The sequence below is a fragment of the Dermacentor albipictus genome, chromosome 1 (genome assembly GCF_038994185.2).
Source record: "Dermacentor albipictus isolate Rhodes 1998 colony chromosome 1, USDA_Dalb.pri_finalv2, whole genome shotgun sequence".
NCBI lineage: Eukaryota > Metazoa > Arthropoda > Arachnida > Ixodida > Ixodidae > Dermacentor > Dermacentor albipictus.
In genome coordinates, this window is record NC_091821.1 from 277383822 (window position 1) to 277407320 (window position 23499).

The window sequence follows — 23499 nt, forward strand, 5'->3', positions numbered from 1 at the left end:
TGTTTGGACCATTGTCACAGTCCACTGCTTGTACCATTTTTCTCGTTGAATGACAGAATCGTGCAAAGTGACCAACCTTGTTACACGCCTTGCATACCTTGCCCCATGCAGCACAACCTCATCGTCCGCCTTCGTGAGGCCACTTGCCGCTGCAGTTGCGACAATGTGCTGATTAGACACGAGGTCGTTAAGTGCATTGGTCTGTCGCGGCATCTGTTGCCCATTTATTTGGTGTTAGCCATGGTGCTGTCCTTGCTTGTGCACTGCGAGCAGCGCCGCATTGCTACCGACGTTCTTTTCAATTTCAGATACATTCCGTTCGATATCTTCGAGCATTCTCCCTTGTTTAAGTCTGGTAAAGTGAGGGAATGAAGCGTTGCATATTTTCGAAGGCGAGACGATGTTGTGGCAAGAATGGTTTGGTTCTGGAGTTCAGCGTTGACGTTCTTGAAGTTACAGTGGCGAGAAAGCTGCCGGCGGCGGTCGTAGAAGGCGTCCAATGACTGACCAAGGTTTTGCTGGGCTTGACGAAATTTGTAGATCGCAAATGTCGAGTTCATTCGCGGGGCAAACTATGCACATAGTTTCGCTCATGCGGCATCGTATTCTGGCGTCGATAGCCTCTGCTTGGTCTGGGTCGTGCTTGTAGCTGTTGCAGCTTGCGCAGTGCTGTCGGGGAGGGAGCGAAATATGTCGTACACTTCCTCACTGACGTAGTGCAGGAGGAGCGCTTTCTTGCTTGCATTTGTCGTGATGTGACTCGCTGAAAGAAAGTTCTCGAACCTTTTTATCGACTTGGTCCATTCGTGACCAATATTATTGGCGTCTGTAATGCGACGGTCGAAACTTGGGAAGGGAGGGAGCATGTGTACCATGGCTGCGATTGCCGGTTGCCGCTTGCTGCCGAGGAATGATACGATAGACTGACTGTTGGTCTGGCGCTCACACGAGATCAAACAACACTTCTGACACCATTTCAGTGTTCCCGTAGACCGGGATGCGGTCTGATTGCTTAGATCGGAGTGATATGGGGATACGAACTTGTTGCTTAAGCTTCCATGCTTCGTTCTCAGGTTTACCCACCGTGGTTGCTCAGTGGCTATGGTGTTAGGCTGCTGAGCACGAGGTCGCGGGATCGAATCCCGGCCACGGCGGCCGCATTTCGATGGGGGCGAAATGCGAAAACACCCGTGTACTTAGATTTAGGTGCACGTTAAAGAACCCCAGGTGGTCAAAATTTCCGGAGTCCCCCACTACGGCGTGCCTCATAATCAGAAAGTGGTTTTGGCACATAACACCCCATATATTATTATTCGTTCTCAGGTTGTCAACCGAGTATGTACATTTGACTAAATTCTCTTAATAGACATTACAATGGCAGCCTGCCGCTCTGAGAAAAAATTCGCACGAATGACATATGTCCTGGGCGCTGAAGATATCAGAATCGCCGTAGATATCGCCATCACAATAAAACTTAATGGCACTTACGCTGAGCTGCTGAAAAGGTGCCTCTCACATGGTTTGGCCATTGCAAATCACGAAATGTGGTGAAAAACAGCGAATAAATTAGGCAGCATGAACACAAAGCTGTGCATATATTAGTCCAGAAAGTTACAGAAGGTAAACATGCACAGTTGCATAAGGAAATACAAGTACATGGAATTGTTCGGGAGCAAAAACAAAAGCACGGTATTGCGGTCGTCTCCACAAAGTATGCTTTGCAGTGATGTACGCCCCGAAAACAGCTGAAAATTCAAATGACAGCCCTCGTTTTCTCGGAGGAGGCACACTCCCAGCGAGCCCTTAGGAAATGTCCACCTTCCAGGAGAATTGTGATATAAAGTGGATGGAAGCATTAAACGGTCAGCAGTCGAGATGAAAATGTAAAACAGAGAACCGCCGAGCAAACGTCAAAAGGTTTAGAAAACTTCAAGACATTTCGGCTTCCGTAGAGAAGCCTCGTTCACACACACAAAAAAAAAACACCGCCCTTCCAGTTCGTGAAGATGGTCGAACAGCGAAGCTGTGCTAGTTACACCGACTGTTACACCATGTCAGTCAAACTTCGCAAGCAGCCTATATAGCAGATATTTTGTTTCACCATTCTTTCACCTCATTTTTGCTTTTGCGTGCTTCGCGTGGTGAGCATGCTTTAGGAGTGCTTTTTTTGTGGTTCTCCCAGGGGATTTTTTTCGCGTGTTTCACCGCCAACTCTCGCTAACACTCATGGTAGGCAGCTTTTTACTCAGGAGTACGCACTACTCGTCGTCTTCCCATAGTTGTAGCTGGGATAGAATGTGCGGAACCACTAAACCAAAGCTCCGTAGAATGGGCGCGATGTCCACCACTGGAGATGCGGGCGCTGCAATCGTTTTGACGATTGGTTGGATTGGTTTGACGATTGACGTGGCTGCCGGCACTTCTCGCGCCAGCAAGAAGTACCGACAGCCACGCCCTCCTAGTATCTCGTTTCAATTGCTGGGCACTGTTTCTTGGCCGCAAACTACCAGCATAGCAGTTGTTTCTTTCGAGGCAGGGTGGAATCAATGATCGATAACTTTGATGCCGATCTGGCTCGATGCCGAAAATGCACCTTGTGACAAATGTATAAGATAATGTTCTCACAGGGTTAAAGGGGTCCCTCCAACCCCTTTCCCCCTGTTGAGCTCTTCTTTCCCTCTCCCGCTAGGTCACATGGCCCCTTTTTAGCAACGTCCGACAACGACGGGGCACAGGGTCCACATAAACAGCTTCGCTGTAAAAGTGGCTCGACGAAGCGAGATTATGCCCCTTTTAGTACGCGACCGAGACGCCTAGCTTAGGCAGGTGGATGACTGCGATCATTCCTGTTCGACACTTTTTTCGTAGCCTGGCTAAGAAGAGATTCCATACACTGACGGGAACACCAGTTTCTCTCGCGATTATGCTTGCTTTGTCCCAGTCAACCTCATGATTAGAAGTTACCACGTGTTCCGCGAGTTCGTTAGAGACAACATTGTTCTTTCTGGCGTATTTCATGTGTTCTCTTAGACGTCTTTCCAAATTTCCGCTCTCGCCGATTCAAGCATAGTTACAGTCTGCGCAGGGAATTTCATAAACAACGCCTGGAAACTTTTCTTTCTTGAGCCGGTCTTTCACGTGCACCAGTTCGTGCTTCAGCTTGCGGGCGGGAACATGCACCACGTGTACGTCAACTGTCCGCAGAGCCCGTGCCAACGCCTCATTGACCCCTGGAACATAGGGGACGGCTGCGTGGGCCCGGGCTCGCACCGTGCGCGACGAAGCGCCGTTGCGTGTGCGTCGTTCTACGGAAGGAATAAAACTAAAAGGGTACCCGCAACCGGAAAGTTCGCGGCGCACCTTGGACGGAGGAGAACCTTCTGAAGTTACTGAAGTTCTGCCTTGAAAACACGTACTTTGTGTTTCTCGATGTGATCCACAAATAAGAAACCGCCATGGGTCCTTCCATTTCAGTTACGGCGGCTAACCTTGCCATGGAGTCAGTGGAGACACGGGCTTTGACTTCCTTCGACCGTCGCCCAAAGATTTTTCTGCTCTATATTGATAACTGTTTTTGCATCATCAAGAAGGAATCTTTAGAGGTATTCTCGGCGAATATGCACAGCATAGAGATATCCATTCAGTTTACAACTGAAACGGAGGTCTCTTCTCGTCTTCCTTTTCTGGATGTGCTGCTAGAGAGGAAAAACGGCCGCCTTTCTTTTGGTGTCTTCAGGAAAGAAACGCACAGCGGTCGCTACTTGCCTTACGAGTCTATTCACCCAGCCTGCCACAAACGCTCAGTTGCCTCTTCTTTGATACAAAGAGTGCATGAGATTTGTTCCAGCGAAGATGACCGTGCCTCTGACCTGTCCAAGGTGCACCGCGAACTTTCCATTTGCGGGTACACTGAGAGTTTTATTCTTTCCGTGGAACGGCGCGCACGCAACGGCGCTTCGTCACCCACGGTGCGAGCCCGGGCCCACGCATCCGTCCCCTATGTTCCAGGGGTCAGTGAGGCATTGGCAAGGGTTCTGCGGGCATTTGACGTACACGTGGCGCATGTTCCCGCCCGCAAGCTGAATCATGAACTGGTGCACGTGAAAGACCGGCTCAAGAAAGAAAAGCTTCCAGGCGTTGTTTATACGATTTCCTGCGCAGACTGTAACTATGCTTATATAGGCGAGAGCAGAAATTTGGAAAGACGTCTAAGAGAGCACATCTAAGAGAACACATCTAAGAAAACGGCTGGTGCTCCAGGTTGGGAGGCTAGCAGGCGAACTCAAGAGCGACGAGGAAAAGAACGTGCTGAGGGAGAAGGTAGGCGAAGAAAAGAAGTTATTGAGAGCCGCCAAAGAAAAAAAATATCCAGATCCCACGCACTGTGGGAATCGACGTAATTTAAGCTTTCAGTGCTGTTGGTGTTAATTGACGGCATTTGGCACTGACTTCTACGGAAGACGACAGTGAGGGTGTGGCACAAAGAGCGCGCAGCGAGACGTGCTTGCTCGAGGCGTTGTTGATGCGCCATTGTCCGTAGTCTGCTAGAAGGTTAGCGCGGTCATTCGCTCGCACGGCGCACCGCACAGTGGGTGAGATGAGAGAAATCCTTTTACCGAAGGAGAGCAGCTGCCACGTATCGTGCCCGACGGACCAACGCCCGCTGGCCATCCGGCTTCCGTCACGCAGTACGGCGTCCCAGTGTTGCAGGGACATCGTGGCTGAAATGTCCATTATGCTGGACCACCACTTGCATATTGTCGTATTGACGCCACTGTGCTTTAATGCGGCTTTGCGTCTGCACTTCCTGCGTCAGTTGTCGGCATGGACAAACTAGCACGGTGTTTATTTTTCAGGTGTAGCCGGAACCTGCCATACTATACGTTGAATTATTATTATTACAGCGAAGCTGTATATGGCTAAGGTTGCATGCATTGTTTGTGTTTGGGCGTCAATAATAATAAAAAAAAAAGGCGGGCGAGGGCCCATCCAGGAAATAGTGCACTACTGTGCTGGCCCGCGGCGGAGGTGAAGCAGGCTTCAAGCACTCCGTCCCTAATAATAAATAAGAACAAATAATAATAAATAATAGCAAGTGAAATAAATAAATCAAGATACATTACTTCAAGTCGACGGGTATACTGGAGTCGTTTGTAAACAGCACGTGGACTCACGAGCAGGAGGCGTTGCCACATGCACAAAGGACAAAATGTATGTAGTGTAACATATACCCTTGACTCGCAAGAGGACAATGCCATCGAATATAGGCAAAACGTTTTCATTTTTCCAGGGGGGGTAGGGGGGGCAGGGCTGGGGCCCGATTAGCTTTCAGAACCCCACCCATAAACATATTCCGCTTTTTAAAATCTCAATATCTACCTTGTACAGTTACCTATAACTTTAATGGATCCAGTCCTATCAGTCTCATCCGTGTTTCTTTTTTTTACACCGATACACTAAACGTCTCTTTCATATCTCGACTCCTGCCCGGTTAACGCTTCCGTCCACTTGAAACCCATCAGCGATTCTGGAAGGTGTACCTATACCTTCGCCTTCCATTATGATGTTTTGAGGGGTCTCCAGATTTTTTCTGCAGCAGACACATGCCTTATCGTCTTGCGAATATTTGCTCTGCTATGTTTTTATCATTAGGCAACCAGTTCGAACCTCAAATAGCAAGGCACCACTCCTTGTGTTATCGTAGAGATTTTCCCTTCTAATTTCTTTTAAATCTTCGTGGTATTTTTTGTTTCCGTTCTTTGCATCCAATTCCCTGGGTGTGTTTCTCTCACTTCCAATGTTAGTCGACAACTCGGGATCATCAAATCTACGCAGATTTCACGCACTGTGCCATTCGGTATACGTAAAGCTTTCATCAGCCAGCGAGGCCAAATGGCACATTGCTGCGACGACATGCCGCGGATACAGTGACGAACGCGTCTCTAAGCCGCCATGGTGAACCTTGCAGAGAGCTAGCTCTACTCAGAATTGAAATGTGTGGAATCGGGAGAGACGGCGCAATGCTCGACCGTGCAGCCACAGTAGACTATAAGCGACGTGCAGCTACGACGAGCGCGTCCCGAAACGTCGTCAGATGCACACGCTCACTTTTTATTGCGAGAGCAGTTATACGGACATTCCAGGCGCACTTCTGCCGTCGTCGCCCCCGTGATGTTCTGTATAAAGTCCAAGGGCGATAACATCGTCGCTGCGCGCCGCATGCTTATGTGCGAGTGAAAGCGTGCGAGCGTGAGCCGATCGACGATGGTGGCTCAATCACGCGCGCGCAAGTGGAAAACGGGGAGGAAGCACGCCATCTTCCGTCGAGCGCAAAGCAACGGGGGGGGGGGTTCTAATTCGGTGGCGGCTGCGTATGGCGCGACCGCGTGGGTCCTATATTGAAAGCGATCTGCGATGGGGGCAGAGTGCGCTGAGTGCTGATAGCTTCGTGCACGCTGTGTTTTCGCCGGTTAGTTCGTTTTGAAGCGAGGGGCAGCACGAAGGTGAACTCGCTCGCTGCTGCTGCCGGGCTTTCTCACTCCAGCATTTTGACAGCGAGTGCGCGTGGCCATTGAGTGAGTTGTGTTCATGTTTGCTTGTGCGCGCGGGACAGCATGCTTGTTAATTTAGTTAGTAAGCGAATCTCTACAAGTTTATACGACCGATAAAACTACTATCCTTACATCGTATAGATATCTGCTAATTTGCTATTTGCTATTCGATGCTTCGCCTTTCGGGCGAATGTGCGACTGCTATTGCAATATAAAGCCGCCACTCTTGGTGTGAGAGGAGACTTGGTGTAAGCAAAAAAAGTGATGCAAAAGCGAAAGCTGGCCGAATGGCGACGCCGCCGTGATGTTTCCGCATCATCCAGCCGTGACGCCATGGATTTTGGTGGCGTCTGCTCGATCATAGTTAATTTTCCCTTAGCAAAGATGGTTGTATTTTAAAGGACTCAGTAAGTCTCGATATATTGCACTGTGCCCCTCCGCCAAAGACTGCCCATATATGAAAACATACGCTTTCGTGACGTCACAATGATACGATGGCGCTTGTGTTCTGACGCGAAAAAAATAGAAATTTGGCTTTTCAATTCAGTCTTTATTTTTCTCTTGGACAGAGAAGGAGATAGGACTAAAAGCTCGTAAGCTTGACAGAGGTCCTGCCCCCTTTATCAACTTGGCAGTACAGTACACAGGCAGAGATTTTCAATTTTCCAAATAAACACTGAAACAAAATAACAAAACACTTTGTAGAAAGCAGCGCTATGCATTGCAGCACAAACATAGGTATTAGAAAAACAAATAACTGGTCATGGGGAAACGAAAAAAAATAATAACAGGTATAGGTTTAAACTGAGTGCAACATTACGTAATTTTGCTAAGAAAAGATCGCTTAATAACATCACTTGAATGCTGAAAGGGGTCAAACAATTCTTTGTTTAATTTATTTAATAATACTGGAACAGTATAAGAAAGAGACTGCTCGGTATAATATGCCCTAGGCGTCGGCACTAACCAAATTTCTTTATGTCTAGTCTGCAGGATATGCGTGTTTTTCTCAAGTTTTGCCAGATAACTAATATAATGTTCATCACTGAGTGAAGAGCGTTTATAAATCATTAAAAGTCTATAATTGTATAAGCTATAGATTGGCAGGATTTCATATTTTAAAAACAAGTCATGTGTGGGGGAACAATAAGGAACACCAGCAATGCATCTTACAGCTCTTTTTTTGAAGAAGGTGAAGCTTGGATAAATTTGTGACAACCGTAGTGCCCCAAACGGTACAACAATATTGCAAAAGAGAAAGAACTAATGAGTTGTATAGCAATAGCCTAACTTTCACAGGAAGAATACCGCGCAGCCGCAACATGACACCGACAGCTGAAGACACTTTTGATCTGATAAAGTCAACATGATCATTCCAAGTCAAATGCTTTGAAAATATAACGCCAAGGATTTTAACAGAATCTACAATTTCAACAGTATCAGAGCTTAAGAACACGTTCAACGGCCTAGAAATTATCTTCCCTTTTGGAAAGTACAATATTATTTTTGTCTTTTTAGAATTAATCTTCAAACAATTTGATTCTGTCTTCTAGTAAACAACCACTTTCCGCGAAATTAACGCAAATGTATGGTTTGAATATTACTTATCAGCCTAAACTAATTTAGTGCGTCCCTTTGAGAACGCTTAGTGGCGCGGCTTTTTCCTAAAAGTGGCACCGTAGTCCAATGCGGCGTCCTTGGAGCACCGAGTTAACCATGTGATGATCACCGTCAGAGAGTGACTGTTTTCCGCAGGGCAATACCAGGTGTGCGTGGTGGCAGGCGGTGGTCGCGACTGCGTGGGATCGATCGAGTTGCCCCTGGACCGGCCCGTCACACTGGCCGAGCTGCGCGCATCGTTTGGGGCCGCGGCAGACGTGGCGCTGCGCGAGCTCACCTCAGGGTCACGCTTCGGATTCGTCACTGAGGCACTGCGGCCGCTGAGCCCTGGCGAGGCCGAAACCTGCGTCGTCCAGCAGATCTACCCTTCTCGAGCCGTCATGCTGCGAGACAACAAAGGTGAGTTCACCGGAACAACGTTTTTATTAAAAAGAAAAAAAAAGCAGGCACGTGCCCACCCCTTGTTCGGGAACCAAGCACGCATTTCGTCGTATAGTGCGTTGTTGAGACAACTTGAAAAAAAAAAGACAGACAAAAGTATGCCGACAACTACAGGTTCTCAAGCGATGTTTTATTAAAGCGTGAAAACGATGTGTATACGCGACTAAATTCAAACATCGGTTTTGGAAACACGTGCTAGCCAATAAAACCTTCATGCTCAACAGTAGCTTCTGCCTCGTCAACTCGTCAACGCTCGGTCACGCCCCTGATTCAGCCACTGCGAAATCGGGAAATGGTTGTCGAGCGTTTAAGATTGTCTTAATTTTCGGCAATCCGCATGATATATTATTAAATATCAAACTCGGCTTTCTGAAATTCAGGATTCCGAACTGTCAGATTTAGAGATTTATGTTGCAGACATAGACCTCCGTGTCCCCTTAGCTGTAGTAAACACCGTGAGCTAGAGAGGATCCCCCTGCCGCCTACCTCGTCCCACAATGAATGCCTCTGAGTCGCGATCCTGTATGAGAACAGCAAAAGTCGGTCGAGAATGCAAAGCTTGGACCATCTGCCGAAAAGGCTCACTAAGACCAGCCTCTTCCAAAACCCGGAATGGGTACCTATGGCTAATGATATGGAAAGCCTTCTCCTGATGGAAGGAGCACAAAATACTTGGAAGTTTCTTGGTATTTGCCCACAGGAGAAGGTCCCTCACTGAGTGGAACGCCTCTGGACTCAACATACCTGGTGTGGACCCAAAACAATGTTGAGTACTGGAGTGAGTCGCATACTTAGACACTTTGCTCTGAGCTTGTGATCGCAGTTCAGAAGTGTGATTGGACGCCATGCTCTTAGATCGGAGCTTCTTGACTCATCCTTACAAATGAGAGTGATTAGCCCCTCTCTTTGAGACGCTGAGTCCCTTCACTGAGTAGCCTATTCACCAATGATGTGAACGGCTTCCCTGATAGTGCTCAAAACTTCACATAAAATTCAACTGACAGACCATCTGATCCTGGACTGCGGTTATGCTTCATAGGCTTCAAAGCCGAAAATAGCTCGTCCTCGACTATGGTTGAGTCACAGACTTCCGGCGGCTCAGCTGGTGAAACGAATGGAAAGACCGCTGGAGTAACAACTGGTTCGGCATACAAGGTCATGTAAAACTGCCTCGCCTGTGCGAGAACTCCATCTTGTGAATCGACTATGCTTCCATCACTTGGATCTACTACTACTACTACTACTAAGTTGTGCTCTTCCTTGAAAGATACCTACGTAAGACATTTATGCTGCACCACGCTTCCATTTCCCACTGTTCTGCTCGGGTTGTGGCTCTCAAGCCATCCCAGCGTCGCTGCAGGAGAATCCGAAGTTCCTTTCGGAGTGAGGCCACCAGCAACACCAGGCCCGCAAGACAGTGGCTTCGAGAGGAGGAGGACCGCGTCGGAGACGATTTTAATCTCCTCGCGCTCCTCGAGTGCTCGACGCTTGCGCCAAGACCTGGAGCACTCGCGTACACTGGCTTTCACGTCATTCCATTCTATGCAATCTAGAGTCTCTCTGTTGGCAGCGATCGAAAGAGAATGGATGATACCTCTGCGGTTGTGTACCTGTCTTTTGGGAGCCGTAGATTTAGACGGCACGATCTCTTCCCTTTCGAGACTATGTTCGAATCGGCAAACCGCAGAATTAGGAAGCAGTGGCCGCTAAAAGCAGAAGGAACCAATCATGAAGAATGCGTACTGGAAGCCAGTGACGATGAGACGTAAAAACGATCGATGCGGCTCTGCATGCCCCTTCCTGTAAAGTCACTTAAACTCATTCCTGACTGTCCAGAGTGACGCACGCGCAAAGCATCGAAGAGTCCCAGCCCATGGACAAGCTGTCGTAGTGCACCATTTCCCGCCCTATCTTTGACTTTTGGAGTTCCTCTACGGGAGACATCATCAGTCTGTTCTAACAGACTGATGATGTCTGTTAGAACAGACATCATCAGTCATAGTTGAAATCTCCCACAAGAATAAGCCGAGAGAGCCCTACCAAGTATGGATCTAATGCAGCGAAAAACTCTCTGATCTCTAACCTTGTTTGGAGCATAAGCATTAACAATTCGAATGCCACAATCGAGATCCACCGACAGGATACGACCCTCGGTATCCCTGGCATGACGAAGAACAAGGCCGCCAAAATTCGGCATCAAAATGATGGCCGTACTTCGGCATCCCCACTCGCCATAACTCCAGAAATACCTGGTGCGAAAAATCCTATCAATGAGGCTGATCTGACCTAACCTATAGACAGAAGGTTCTTGGAGTACGAGAATACCTACTATTTTGGATTTAGCTAAGTTGATAACCTCTAACCGTTTGGAAGCTCGAAACAAACCTCTACTATTGAAAGAAGCTATAGTGAGAAAAGGAGCCATATTGGGTGAAAAAATTTAGCGAAAAGCTAATTAAAGTGAAGGAAAGACAAAAAAAAAGCGGTCGCGGAGACTTACACACTCGCCGCTTTCTGGTGACCATAGAGACTCGGGCCATGTCAGAGCGATCTCACGTGACACACCTGCTGGCGCTGATAGCAGTTGCGATTCCCGTACGCCGCTCGCAAAAGGAAAGCTTCCCTTCTCCACAGCTTGCTTGGCGCGCGTGCGACGGACGTGGGACTCGAGGATTACACCAACGTCAAACAAACCGCTCGCAAGAGCGCGTGTTCAGCGCCCTCGCAAGAGCCCATGGACGCGACTCGCAGTGAAACGGCGCTGCCAGCGCCTAAAGAGCGGCGGGAATTTCTCGACCGTACCAAGACAGAACCACCGCATCAGACGGCTCGAAAGGGGCTTTGTAAGTCAAGTTAGTCTTCTTATTTAGACATGCAGTACAAACTTCTTCTGTAATATGGATACACAGGTACTACAGTGGAACGTCAGAGGACTTCTTCGTAACCTCGCCCACATTGCAGAACTGACACATAAATTTAGTACGAAGGTGTCCAGGATACACACTTAAGGTCTACGAAGTTGTATTTTCTCACGAAATATCCTGTTTTCCGTAAAGACCGTGACAACGCATCTGGTTCGCCTGCAGGTGTACACCTCCATAGCTCTGTTGCTTGCCAACAGTTTGTTCTTTAGATGACACTCGAGGCTGTATATGTGCGAGCAATTTTAACAACCTGATAAACATTTGCTCTATTTACATACCGCTTTATCAGCAGGTCACTAAAGCGGAATTTCACAGCCTCTTGGCGAGCTCCCAGTCCCTTACATTATCACGGGGGGCATTAACGCTCATGACAACCTCTGGGGAGACTACCGGTGCAACACGAGAGGCCGAATGATTAAAAACTTTCTTGTAACTTCAGGCACATGACGCTTAGTAAGAGCCTACCTACAACGTCTATCATAATTCATGTTCTATAGATTTAGCGATTGGCTTTGTGGTCCTTCTACCTTATTTAGAATGGAGTGTAGTAAGAAATCCTTTAGGAGGCGACCACTTCCCGGTAAGTTAAAAGAGCAACACGAATGTCCTCGACATGCCCCTCGGTAGAAACTAGCCTCCGCCGATTGAGATCATTTTAAAGGCTCAACTTACTTATCGCACGATAAGAAATTTTACTATAGAAGACGCACTAGCTTATTCGACCGCTTTTATTATTGACGCAGCAGAAAAGTTCATCCCTCAAGCAAAAGGTCATTCAAGTGGAAGACGAGTTTTCTGGTGGAACGATGATTGCAGACAAGCTCGAAAGAAGCAAGACAAAGCATGGGACACTCTGCGCCGATATCCTACTGCAGCAAATATTTCTTGAAGTTAAACATTCTAAATCACAGGGAAGGCACCCATGACGGCAGGCTAGGAGAGCAAGATGGGAGAGATTTCTTTCGAGAATCATTTCGTATACCCAGGAAAGAAAAGTGTGGAGCGCGCAGAAAAGGCTAAAGGGTCAGCAACCGCATCCGCTGCTCTTGGTAAATAATGAAGGGAACAGGCTGGAAGACAAGGCAGACGCTATTGGTAAACATATTGAGTGTGTATCTAGCTCCGCGCACTATTCACAGGCATTCCTTAAATACAAAGAAATTGCGGAACGCAAGACACTAGACCGCAAGTGCTGAGGAAATGATCCATATAACCGTCCTTTCAACATTGCCGATCTTAGAGCAGCATTGTAGGACTGCGAAAGCTCTGCGCCGAGAGCAGACAGGATCATGTATGGCATGATCAAGAACATGCACATGAACACACAGATGACGTACATTGCTCGCACTTTTTAACATTTAGGCAGCCGGACACCTTCGTGGAGCGAACCTATCGTTGTTCCAGTGTTGAAACGGGGTGAAGGCTTATCCTAAGTAACTAGCTATACCGTCCGATGGCGCTCACTAGCTGCCTATGTAAGCTTTTCGAGAAAATCATAAATCGCCGTCTTTTGCATTTCCTAGAATCAAACACAATGCTTGATCTCCACAAGTGTGGTTTTCGGAAAGGCCGGTCCACAACCAACGATCTTGTGATCATTGAGGCTAACATTCGCGATGCATATGCCCATAGACAATACTTTCAGTTCTTTTAGATGTGGAAAACTCCTATGACAGCACATGGCGCTACGGTATTACCATAGATCTATCGGGAATGGGTATCCGTGACAACATGCTTAGCATAATTCAAAGCTAACTCTCATACCGTACTTTAAGTTTTAGAATTGGTAATGCTCTGTGTTGTGCCTGGCGGTCCTCATGGACAAAAGAGGCACACCGGCGAGAGTGCAGTCATGGAATGCCATTCCCGCTTCATCGTCTTTTTGACGCCAAAGAGCTGGCGACTAAACCAGGTTCACGTCAAGATAATTTATAAGCGATTATGCGTCTATTCCACGACCCGAAGCTGACGAACGAGACGAGTTCTGTGATCGCAAACTAAAGGGGTCATCGGCCATGTGCATCGGCTATTGCTGAAAGGAAGTTCAAAATGGTGGATGGTCGGGTTTGTTGGTACGAATACACACTTCAGCAAAAAGCGTAAAAATGGGACACAGAAAAAGAGCACAAGATACAGGCGCTGACTGAGTCGAGGGCATTCAGGCAAGCGGGGATGTGCGTTTTCAAAACGAGCGCGGAACAAGTGTAGACAGGTTCTTTGACTTGATAGTGCCTTACCTGCGATCCACGATGGTCCATGGTATAGGGAAGATATTCCTCCAAAACGAAGGAGTGCGCATTGGATCATGCCTTGCACATGCATTCAGTGACATGTCGCTGTTACGTTCGACCGGTGGGGGTTGACGATCTTCGGGGAAGCAACTGACGGAAAGGCGCCACCATGTCTGCTGCCGACGACTCGCTGTGAAAGGACGGCAATACGTCAGTCCCCAGCCCATCGGCACCACCATGGCTGCGGCGGCAACTCGCTTTGTAAGGAGGACAATGCGCCGAGTCAACAGGACATCGGCGCCGCCATGGCTGTGGCGGCGGAGCACGTATTGTTACCGTGTACGCCGTCACCTGCATGGTCTGTTTGGAGCAGGGGAGCTCCTGGAAGATATTTTGCGGTGCCGTCTTACGCAGCTTAGAAGTCGTCAGTCAATGGACAGACGCGGCGGCCATTGTCTGCGGAGTCGACTCTGGGATAAAGAGGCGCCTGCTCGGGGCAGCACCGTGTCTGCGAGAACCCACTCACCTCGGCGTGGTCAGTGCAACCTGTGCGGAACTGAGTGCGTAAGCCCTCCCCCTCAAAGGTGGGTCGGCTACGATGACTTTGGACGCTCCGTTCGGTTGAATGGCCGTTTTACCTCACCTAGGGATCTAGGGAGGGCAGAGTGTATTTAAGGAGCCGTTGGCGGCTCCTTAGTGTGCATTCCTCTTTCAGTCATGCTAAACTGTTTGACTGTAACGTTCTCAAGTAGATACTGTAAATAAATCACATATTCCTCCTTCTCGGTGACAAGTCTCCCACTTCAACAACGTCTTCAGCGTGGGTCAGTTGGACGACGGCATGGGCCAGCTACCATCTATTTCATGCCCGACTCCAACCATTACATCGCTAGCCCATCACGACCTTAACATTGAAAGGAACCTCCCAACGGTCAACGCCAAGGTGCCCAGGTACGTCGACGACTACCTCGTATTTATTGAGGCGACCGATGACGATCTTGTTTCAGTGGTACAAGTAACCTCCAAGCGCTTTGTAGATACCATAAAATGTCTTACGCTCACGAAGGAGCTACCGGAAGAAAACACCTTGCGTTTTCTGGAATTTCTCCTTTTGTTTAAGAAAGAACATGTGTGCTGGAGGTATGCACCCCGCTCAGCCAAAAGACTCTTGCCTTTTTCATCGGCACGCTCAAGGTAAGTGAAGAAGGGAACCGTAAAAGCCGCCTTTCATAAAGCCACGCAGAGATCGTGTATGCGGGAGATTGAAACGGCCTTTCAAGGCCAGGTACAGCGGCGTTTTCTGGCTGATTTTCTGAGCGTTCTCCTGGTAAAGCTGGCGGAGGACATGTTAGCGGAAATGCCCCCCCCCCGCCCCCCCCGCCCTCCCTCCCCTAAAAAAGCCCCGCAAAACCGAGATCAATAGCTAGAGAATGGCTGTCATTCCCTATGTGCACGGGGTGTCCCATAGAATTGAAGATGCCGCCGGCAGGGTGGGAGTTTCGGTTATTTTTTCAGCACCAGACAAGCTGAACGCCTTATGCATAAGGGTCAACCGCGGCGACCCCCCAAAAAAAGGTTGCGACAAGAAGCATCAGGCGCCCTTCACCATGCTGCATCATTGGAGTCATTTATGACATAGCCTTGAGCTGCGGACGGTCACACGTAGGACAAACGTGTGACCCGCTGCCTCAATGATGGCCTGCGGGAGCACACCAACATCATAAAACAAAACACAACTATAGCAGCAATCTTGCTCTGCATTGCAGGTCGTGTGAATGCATCCCCATTTTAGTCAAGTCACCGTCATCCAAAAGCATGCTGAAAAACGCCCGCGTGAAATTATTGAAGCATTTGCCATTATCCAACGTGGTCCTTCATGTATCAGTTGACTATCCATCCGGTTATTAGACAAGGAAATCTCGTATCTGCAAATTTAACACATCTCTGCCCGCCTGCTACCTCAAGTCATTCATCTCACGTTTATCACGCCGTTAATGTTTCACTCATGCTTCTCTGCGCAATGAACATACTTGTTGGAAGTCAGCGCTTGTATCGTGCGCTCTTTTTCTGTATCCGGTATTCGCTTTGTCTGCTGAAGTATGTGCTGCAAAGAGCCTACGCTGACGACTTGTGGGACCAGCGCCGACACCAGTTTCACATGAAAGCGCGTCTTCATTGCATCGAGGGCGGATCGAAGGTTGGAGACCAGAGGCGGTGTCCGACGGGGTGGTGCGACAACGTGGGTGGGACTTGGCAGACTGCGCAACAGTTCCAATTGGCCGTGAAGAACATTGAATTCCTTCGTCGAGTAAAAGAGGAAACTAACTCCTTCAACAGGGGATATCGAGTCCGTAGTAAAGCAGCGCCAGAGAACACAAGGGACCAGACGAAGAAGTACGCGCACACAAGGCGCTGTGTACGTGTCGTTTTTATTCGTCTGATCCCTTGTGTCCTCTGGCACTGTTTTACTACCTATACGAACCAACTAGACCAAAAGTGCGTCTTGACCTGGCATTGAGTGTTATAAAGGGCGCTAGGACACGCAAAGACTTTGACGTGTAGTGGACTCCGAGAATCAAGGAGCCGGTCTTGTAAACAATAATAATGTAAATTTGTACATAAAACTTTTCTCATCGCTTGGACGTCACTTTGGACCGCCTTTTCTCCTGGCACCTGCCATGGAACATTCGTGGCTGCTCGGACCCCCGACGTCACAACAGTGGATGGCAGCTTATGAGATCGGCCGCTGTTGGCTACTGTGTGGTGAGTGCTACGTGTTTGCTTCTCTTTTCGCCAGACCCATTAGCGCAGGCAATCGGTAATGTTTTTTGGGGTTGCCTCTTATTTTGCCTCACAGGCCAAGAAATGAGTGCATCTTGGGCTGAATTAGGAGTGGGGAAGAAACACAGGGTGCACTGTATGCATAGATGAGTTTAAAATCCAAGAACTCCTCGAAAGTTTTGAGAAGAGGGGCATTTCGGTTGGCCCTGCGAAAGGAAAAAGGTAACAGTTAGAGCTTTTACAGAATGAGGAGGTGAGTTGGGAGGAGGCCGGTGAGGCCAGAAAAATTGTTTACATTGCGAAATGCGCGAAATCTCCTGGCAGTAGCCATAAAAACGGGCTAGGTAGTGCCTGAAGAGGCAGATGCTATAGAGAGTATTTTTTACTCTCTAAAAAAATTAACCTTCTTTAAACAGCGAATTTTAGTTTTGAGGAAGGGTTATTTTGAAGGCAAACGAGATCACTATCGAGAAATTCAAAGTGCAGGACCACCTAATATGCGTGGAGTCGGGCATTTCCGCCGGCTCCGCGAAAACAAATGAAGTAGTTTTCGAAATCATGCAGGCAGATATGGTGGTCGATGAAGCTGACGAGGCTTGGGAAACGATTGTTTAAAGCAAGAAATAGGAGATGCGCGAGCAAGAGGAAACGCGACATCACGCTCTTAGGATGAAAGAGCTTGAGCTGAAATGTCAGACGCTTAGATGGCAGATAGCGCGACGCTATCTTCGATAATCGTTTTGTGGCAAAAGGGCGTAATTTAGCTTAGGAGAGTGTGTATGCTGCTACAATAACCGATCACTCGCGAGGGCGAAGAAAGGCGAGTGCCTAATAGATAATGGGACAATGTGCGCGCGTGTCTGTGAATGCATCCCTCTCCCAGAGGCTGCTGTTCTAAACTTGCAGCTATAGGTGTGTCAGGCGCAGTAGTGACTTTTGCCTGCTTCGCGACCACACGTTGCGAAAACCCAGGAACGTGCGACTCCCTCGAGCTCGTCTGAAAGGGTGCGTTTTGGGCGTGAGAAAGAAATCAAGAAGACCCGTTGCAAGTTTTTGTCCAAGGGCGATAAAATCGTCGTCGCACGCCGTATACTGTATGTGCAAATGAAAGCGTGCAAAGGTGAGCCGGTGATCGCGGCTTAGGGCCCAAACATGGTCAATCCACCTGTCCGTTCTGCCCATGTGCACGCTCAATCCGGTGCACACTCAATCCACACGAGCGGAGCGCACGCGCACTCCTATTGGACGACGCGGCCTGTTGACAGCTGGCAACCGTTCGGCGGAGCTAAGGTGTTCAAGGTTGGCAACTACCTTTGACAGCATACATCGCTTCCTTTACGTAGAGGAAGCGCTCCAGCAGACGACACTGGCACATTTTTGCAGATTTTCAAGTTTTCGCATGACTGTGAAAATGCGACTCTAGGCTGCCACATTCTGTTCTGCAGCTGCATGTGTTGCACCGGCACTGTCATCCTTCTTCGAAGCACTGCATAGACATCTTATCTGAGCCACCTTTTAAATACGTATTGCAATCGCATCATGTCGGCAACATGCGGCATATTCTCGGACGATTACTTTGAGTGCGCCCTGCCTTGGCTGGTTGAGTAAAACCATTCGAATTATCCAACTTGCTGCGTTCTACGTTACGCGAAAGTGATATGCCACCGGAAGCATTCGTGCGAAATCTCCGTGTTCGGCGCGATGGCGTAGTTTCTGTAGTGCTAGTGACAGCTTACAAGAATACGAAACACACGCACATCTGTCGCGGAATACAGCTGCTTAGGTCTCCTAGACACCCCTCTTTACCATTAAGCACGTGTGTGAGGCTCCGAGTACAGCTTGCTGACGTGCTTGCATTTGCTTACCCATGCTTTTTTTCACTCTGCCAATTTTAAGAGAGTGCTTAAAGCACTTGGATGTATGAAATGCCCTTTGCTTTTTTACGCACATAAAGCCACCAAAGATGAGGCATCAAATATGCATATTAAAAATGTAAAACTTGCTGCTTATAAACTTTCCAAACATAATATAACTTTACATGATGTGCTCAGCGATGAATGAAATCCTCACTGTGTACAAAAAAGTTGTGCATAAGGGGTTAGCTTCATGCAGCAAGGTATTGAAGGTTAAATAGTGAGTGTACAATTCATTATGAGTGGCATAAAAGCAATATGTATGTATAGCGGTGACCTTATATGCAGAGATATATATATACTCATGAGATGTTTCCAAAGGGAGTATTTATTTGAAAGCAAATAATTTATATTGCTGATGAGACAACTTATTTTTAGTGAAATCAAACAATTGGTTTCTTTCTTACGAGCCTGGGTGGCCAATCTGTTGCCACTTTACTATGTAGACATACCTAATTTAACATTTCAACAATCTACAAAACATTAACAAAGTGCACAAAATTAAGCAGTACCATGACAGGCATGCTCCCTCTCTCACCCATGGTAGCAAACAAGGATGATCGACTTGAGAGTCTTTGATACTGTCAGCATCATACATGCGTGTTCTATTTTGATTGCTCTACATATAAAAAATACGCTCACACAGGATGCACATGATACATGAACTGTTGTAATCTCTACTCACGTTATTTGAGTTAGTTGGGCATGGGCCGCATGTTGTTTATGTATTTATGCAGTAACAACCTAGCTAGCTGATGCACAGCCATATGTTAGAAAAATGAAAAAAATGCGTAGCATAACACAAACAGCTGGCCACTACCTGCATTTATTTGAAAGCAAACTGAGGTTATCAAGTGACTTAGCTTAGCACTAAGTTCAGTGACCTCTCGTGGTGTGAAAAGGTTGATGTAGTTAGTAGTTTCGTGTTTGTCTTTCTTAATTAGTAGCTGCTTTAACATGCACATTGCAATGAAATGAAGGCTCAAATGGCGGAAGCCAGGGCCACACAAAAACTGAGGAAAAATTAATCGCCATCTTTTTTGCATAACAAACCAGCGAATAGCTCCTTAGGTTCAGTTTAGTGAATAAAGCTCTAGGTGTTCTGCGTAAAACTGGAAGATTATTGTGTGCCATTATCTTTTCACTATTCGGGTAGCCAAATGAGTGATACCCACATTAGCACTGTGAGAGCACAGAAATTTGTAGTAGGTGGCCGCAATGGCTCAGCCTCTGTGCCAAATGTAAAATTCTTCAAGAAGAAAAGACACATACTGGTGAAGTGGGTATGCATTCACATCTATACTATTCAAATCCATGCATCACAAGTAATCTTTCGTTCCTTGGCGCGTTGCTCACCATTGTAGACTGTCTCAGAACTGTGTGTGTGCAGTAATATAACTTGGCAAATCAAAGCTGTGGTTATTCAGCACACTGAAAGCAACTTTGCATGTGGGTTAGATAATATAATGCTCCTACATATGGGTCAGCTTAGTATTATCAGCCGTTTTGTTTACTAGTTGCTCACTGTTACGCCTGGACTACACGGTGCCACTGGACAATGCTGTATTCCTGCATGCACGCTAGAACAGCTTGGCTATGTACAAACATCCCTTTACATCGCGCTTAATATAAGGTGGTGTAGATTTGCTGTCAGAATGTGCTTGTAAGCCTAACTGCTGAGCATTCTAAAAATCGTTTGAAATGTAAGGGTGGATGCTCAGCTTTGCAGGTGTGATATTCTACATTTATAGTGAAAGGCTGCATCAATGGACAAGAAGGATACCACATAAATGCTCGTGTTCTGACCTCGCAGTCGCAATGCAAGTAGTTTTCCGTGGTTTTTATGTGAAGCAACCTGTATATCCAAAATTGTATTAGGGAAACTTAGACACCGTGAAAAGCAACATAACACTAGAGAAGTGTACACATTTCATTTTTTTTCACATAAGCTTTTTGTAGTATAGGTCATACATACATACATACATACATACATATATATATATATATATATATATATATATATATATATCGCACGCAAAATGCGAACGTTCTGGGTTGGGTTCCCACCTGCGGCAAGTTGTTTTTTCATCCACTTTAATTTCCATTAATTTATCGTTTCTTCATTCAATTTATTAAGCACAAGTAATTTCCCCTATGTTGTCAGTGTTTGTTGGCTTCTCATGATATGACCAATAAAAATCGGGCCCCTAGGTTAACCCGCTTTCTTCTGGTTTATTACATAACGAGGGTTTCGAATCCGGCAACATTGATGCCTTCAGGTAGCATATGTGGATTTATTGACCAGTTGCCTTCACTCAAAAAGATCACGTTCTCGCGACGCCTGCGGCAACAAGGACGTTCCACGTCCGCCGCCAAGGTCTGTGAGTGGTGGTGCTGGCTCACACTCCCAGGGTTCTACTAGTACACATAAATACCCAAGAAAGTGGATGGGGATACAAACCCGAGGTAGCTCAATTGGTAGAGCATCGCTCGCGAAATGCGAATGTTGTGGGTTGGGTTCCCACCTGCGGCAAGTTGTTTTTTCATCCACTTTAATTTCTATTAATTTATCGTTTCCTCATTCCATTCATTAAGCACAAGTAATTTCCCCTATGCTGTCCTTGGTGTCAGTGTTTGTTGGCTTCTCATGATATGACTAATAAAAATAGTGCCCCTTGGTTAACCCCCTTCCTTCTCGTTTATATATATATATATATATATATATATATATATATATATATATATATATATATATATATACATAATGTGTGTGTGTGTGTGCTATTTGTAGCTGAAAATAGCATGCATTTCATAATGTTCAATGCTCAGAATGTTCAATGGAAAATATTTTTGATGTGTCAGACATACATATGGTACCTTGCCCAATGCTTTGCACGCAGATAGCTATGTTTGGCACAATTTGAGTAGCACATTCATAAGGGACTACTACATACAAAATCTGTATTGCACCTCTCCTTTGATATTCTACCCTCCGACACAAAAATACAGACTCGAATTTTTCTTTATGTCAATATTCAAAAGGCAAACAGGTTTTCTGCATCACATGTCTCAATCTTCCACACATGGCACTTATTGCATGTTTTGAATGTGCATTCATTGCCGGTGGTACACCTTCTAATGTTAAAAGAGTTTGTTTGACGTAGTTTTACCTGTATATTTTTGAACTTACCCATAAGTTCTCTGCTCTGCTTGTATACACCTCCTCCAGTACTGGTATCTGTGCTGTGCGTTCATTAGCGCAGTAAATGTTGTGAAAGCTGCTAATTCGTAAAATAGAAAGGCTATCCAATACAAACAAGAAACTTGCAGGCAATGTAATCTTGACAAACCAGCTGAGATGGCGGCACTATTCTACTTGTTTTCACTTGTGACAGCAGAAGTATTCCCGCTTGTGCTGCCGGATGGTTGCGATCAATATGCTCGCGAAGGTTTGGGTCATTCACATTTCAAGGGATGAGTAACTGTTGCATACGTGCAACATCTTCTTCTGCCTATATCAATGACTTAATTAAATGTAGCAGTTTCAGCTGTGTGGTCATTGGTGTAGCTGAAGTGATGTATCACACGTAGTTTCCGCACACTATCCGATTGGCGAAAAGCATGCAGGAATTATTCTTTGAGCTATTGGTCTAGTGGTGGCTTATCACAAAACTGACTGTTGAAGAGGTACATTTAATTTCATCGATAGGCCCGTGTATAAATGAGCCAAGAACTCATGCCACGAAATAGAGCCACCATGTGTGACTTAGGAACAACGCGTGACAACGATGAGCAGTGGGATTCATCTTACTAGTATGCAAAGAATTGCAGCTGCATTCGGTATTTCACTGCTGGTATGCTAAACACAAACATCTATATGAGTTGTTTGGATGGCATAATCAAGATCTCTCTAATAAGCGATGGCAAGACCTAAATAAAAAGGTGCTGCCTCAGGTGCTGCATTGGTCTAAAATATGCATTCTCACATGCAATGGATACAGTCCATAAATTGGTTTACACACAGGTATGAAATGTTGTAGCTGCAGTATGTGATAAAATTTAAATAAGGTCAGCTGAATACCATATAGAATATCCTTAATGGGGTATAGTTAGTGCAACATGCCTTGCTATTAGAAGTGGTGCTGTTTTGTTCACAGACACATGCACGTAAATGCAACGTACGCATAAATTTGTGTTTACGTGTTACTCTGTGCATCAAAAGAACAGCACAACTTATACAACAAGACATAAAGACAATATTTTTTCGTACCAGTATAATTCCTATTAGCTACGCAGTTACTTTCTTTCTCCCATGCAGCAACTCAACTCCGTGCATAAGTTAAGCTGATGTTCCTAATCTAAGCTAGACATGGGCGTCATTTCCAGAATATGATAAAGAAGTGACCATGTGTACGGGCCTAAAATTGATGGTTTGACATCTTGTCGGGCTGAGTACTAAATTAATGTCAAAAAAAGAAAAATTTAGCACACTGACAAAACAAGGTGGCTAACATAATATAAGGAGCAGACACTCTGCCGGCAGAGTCACTTGAAAATTTTGCCAGCAGTTCATCCTCATTAGCTAGATTTGATCACATAACTAATGTAGCGTTCCTAACTAGAACGGCGACAGAAATGACATCATCTAAGTGAGACGGGTGTCGTCCGCCATTTTATTCCAACTTCTTCCTTCTCACTTCTCCCCTAGCACCTTCCTTCGTCTTCTTTCATGCGTCCAGCGCAGACCGCTTCACTCTTCTGGATTTCTTTTAATTACACCTCCTGGGGTAATACTTGAATACGTTTCCAATAGCGGCGCACTCCGTTTGGCCCGAGGCTCCGGCGTACCAGACATTCTTCAATATTCCATGCTGGCATGCAGTCTTAATAACTTGAAATGGTCCGCAATATTTTGAATTTGAGGGCACAGCTCCTTTCCTTACAAGGACATAGTCTCCAGGCTGTATGTCCGGTATCTGGCTACTGTGCCTTTTATCAAAGTTTCGCTTCATGCGGCGCTTGTAGATCTCCTGTTCTT

The 23499-nt window shown here is 46.5% G+C and overlaps 1 protein-coding gene and 1 pseudogene across 2 annotated transcripts in view; one reads left to right on the forward strand and one right to left on the reverse strand.

The window, feature by feature from the left end:
• Nucleotides 1-23499, forward strand: part of LOC139054396 (uncharacterized) — a 157084-nt gene that overhangs the window by 96776 nt on the left and 36809 nt on the right. For both annotated transcript variants that reach the window (XM_070531331.1, XM_070531330.1), the window contains exon 7: nucleotides 8307-8570. In XM_070531331.1, the coding sequence (XP_070387432.1) occupies nucleotides 8307-8570 (264 nt within the window). The remainder of the gene's footprint in view (nucleotides 1-8306; nucleotides 8571-23499) is intronic.
• On the reverse strand, nucleotides 235-875 carry LOC139054952 (uncharacterized; annotated as a pseudogene).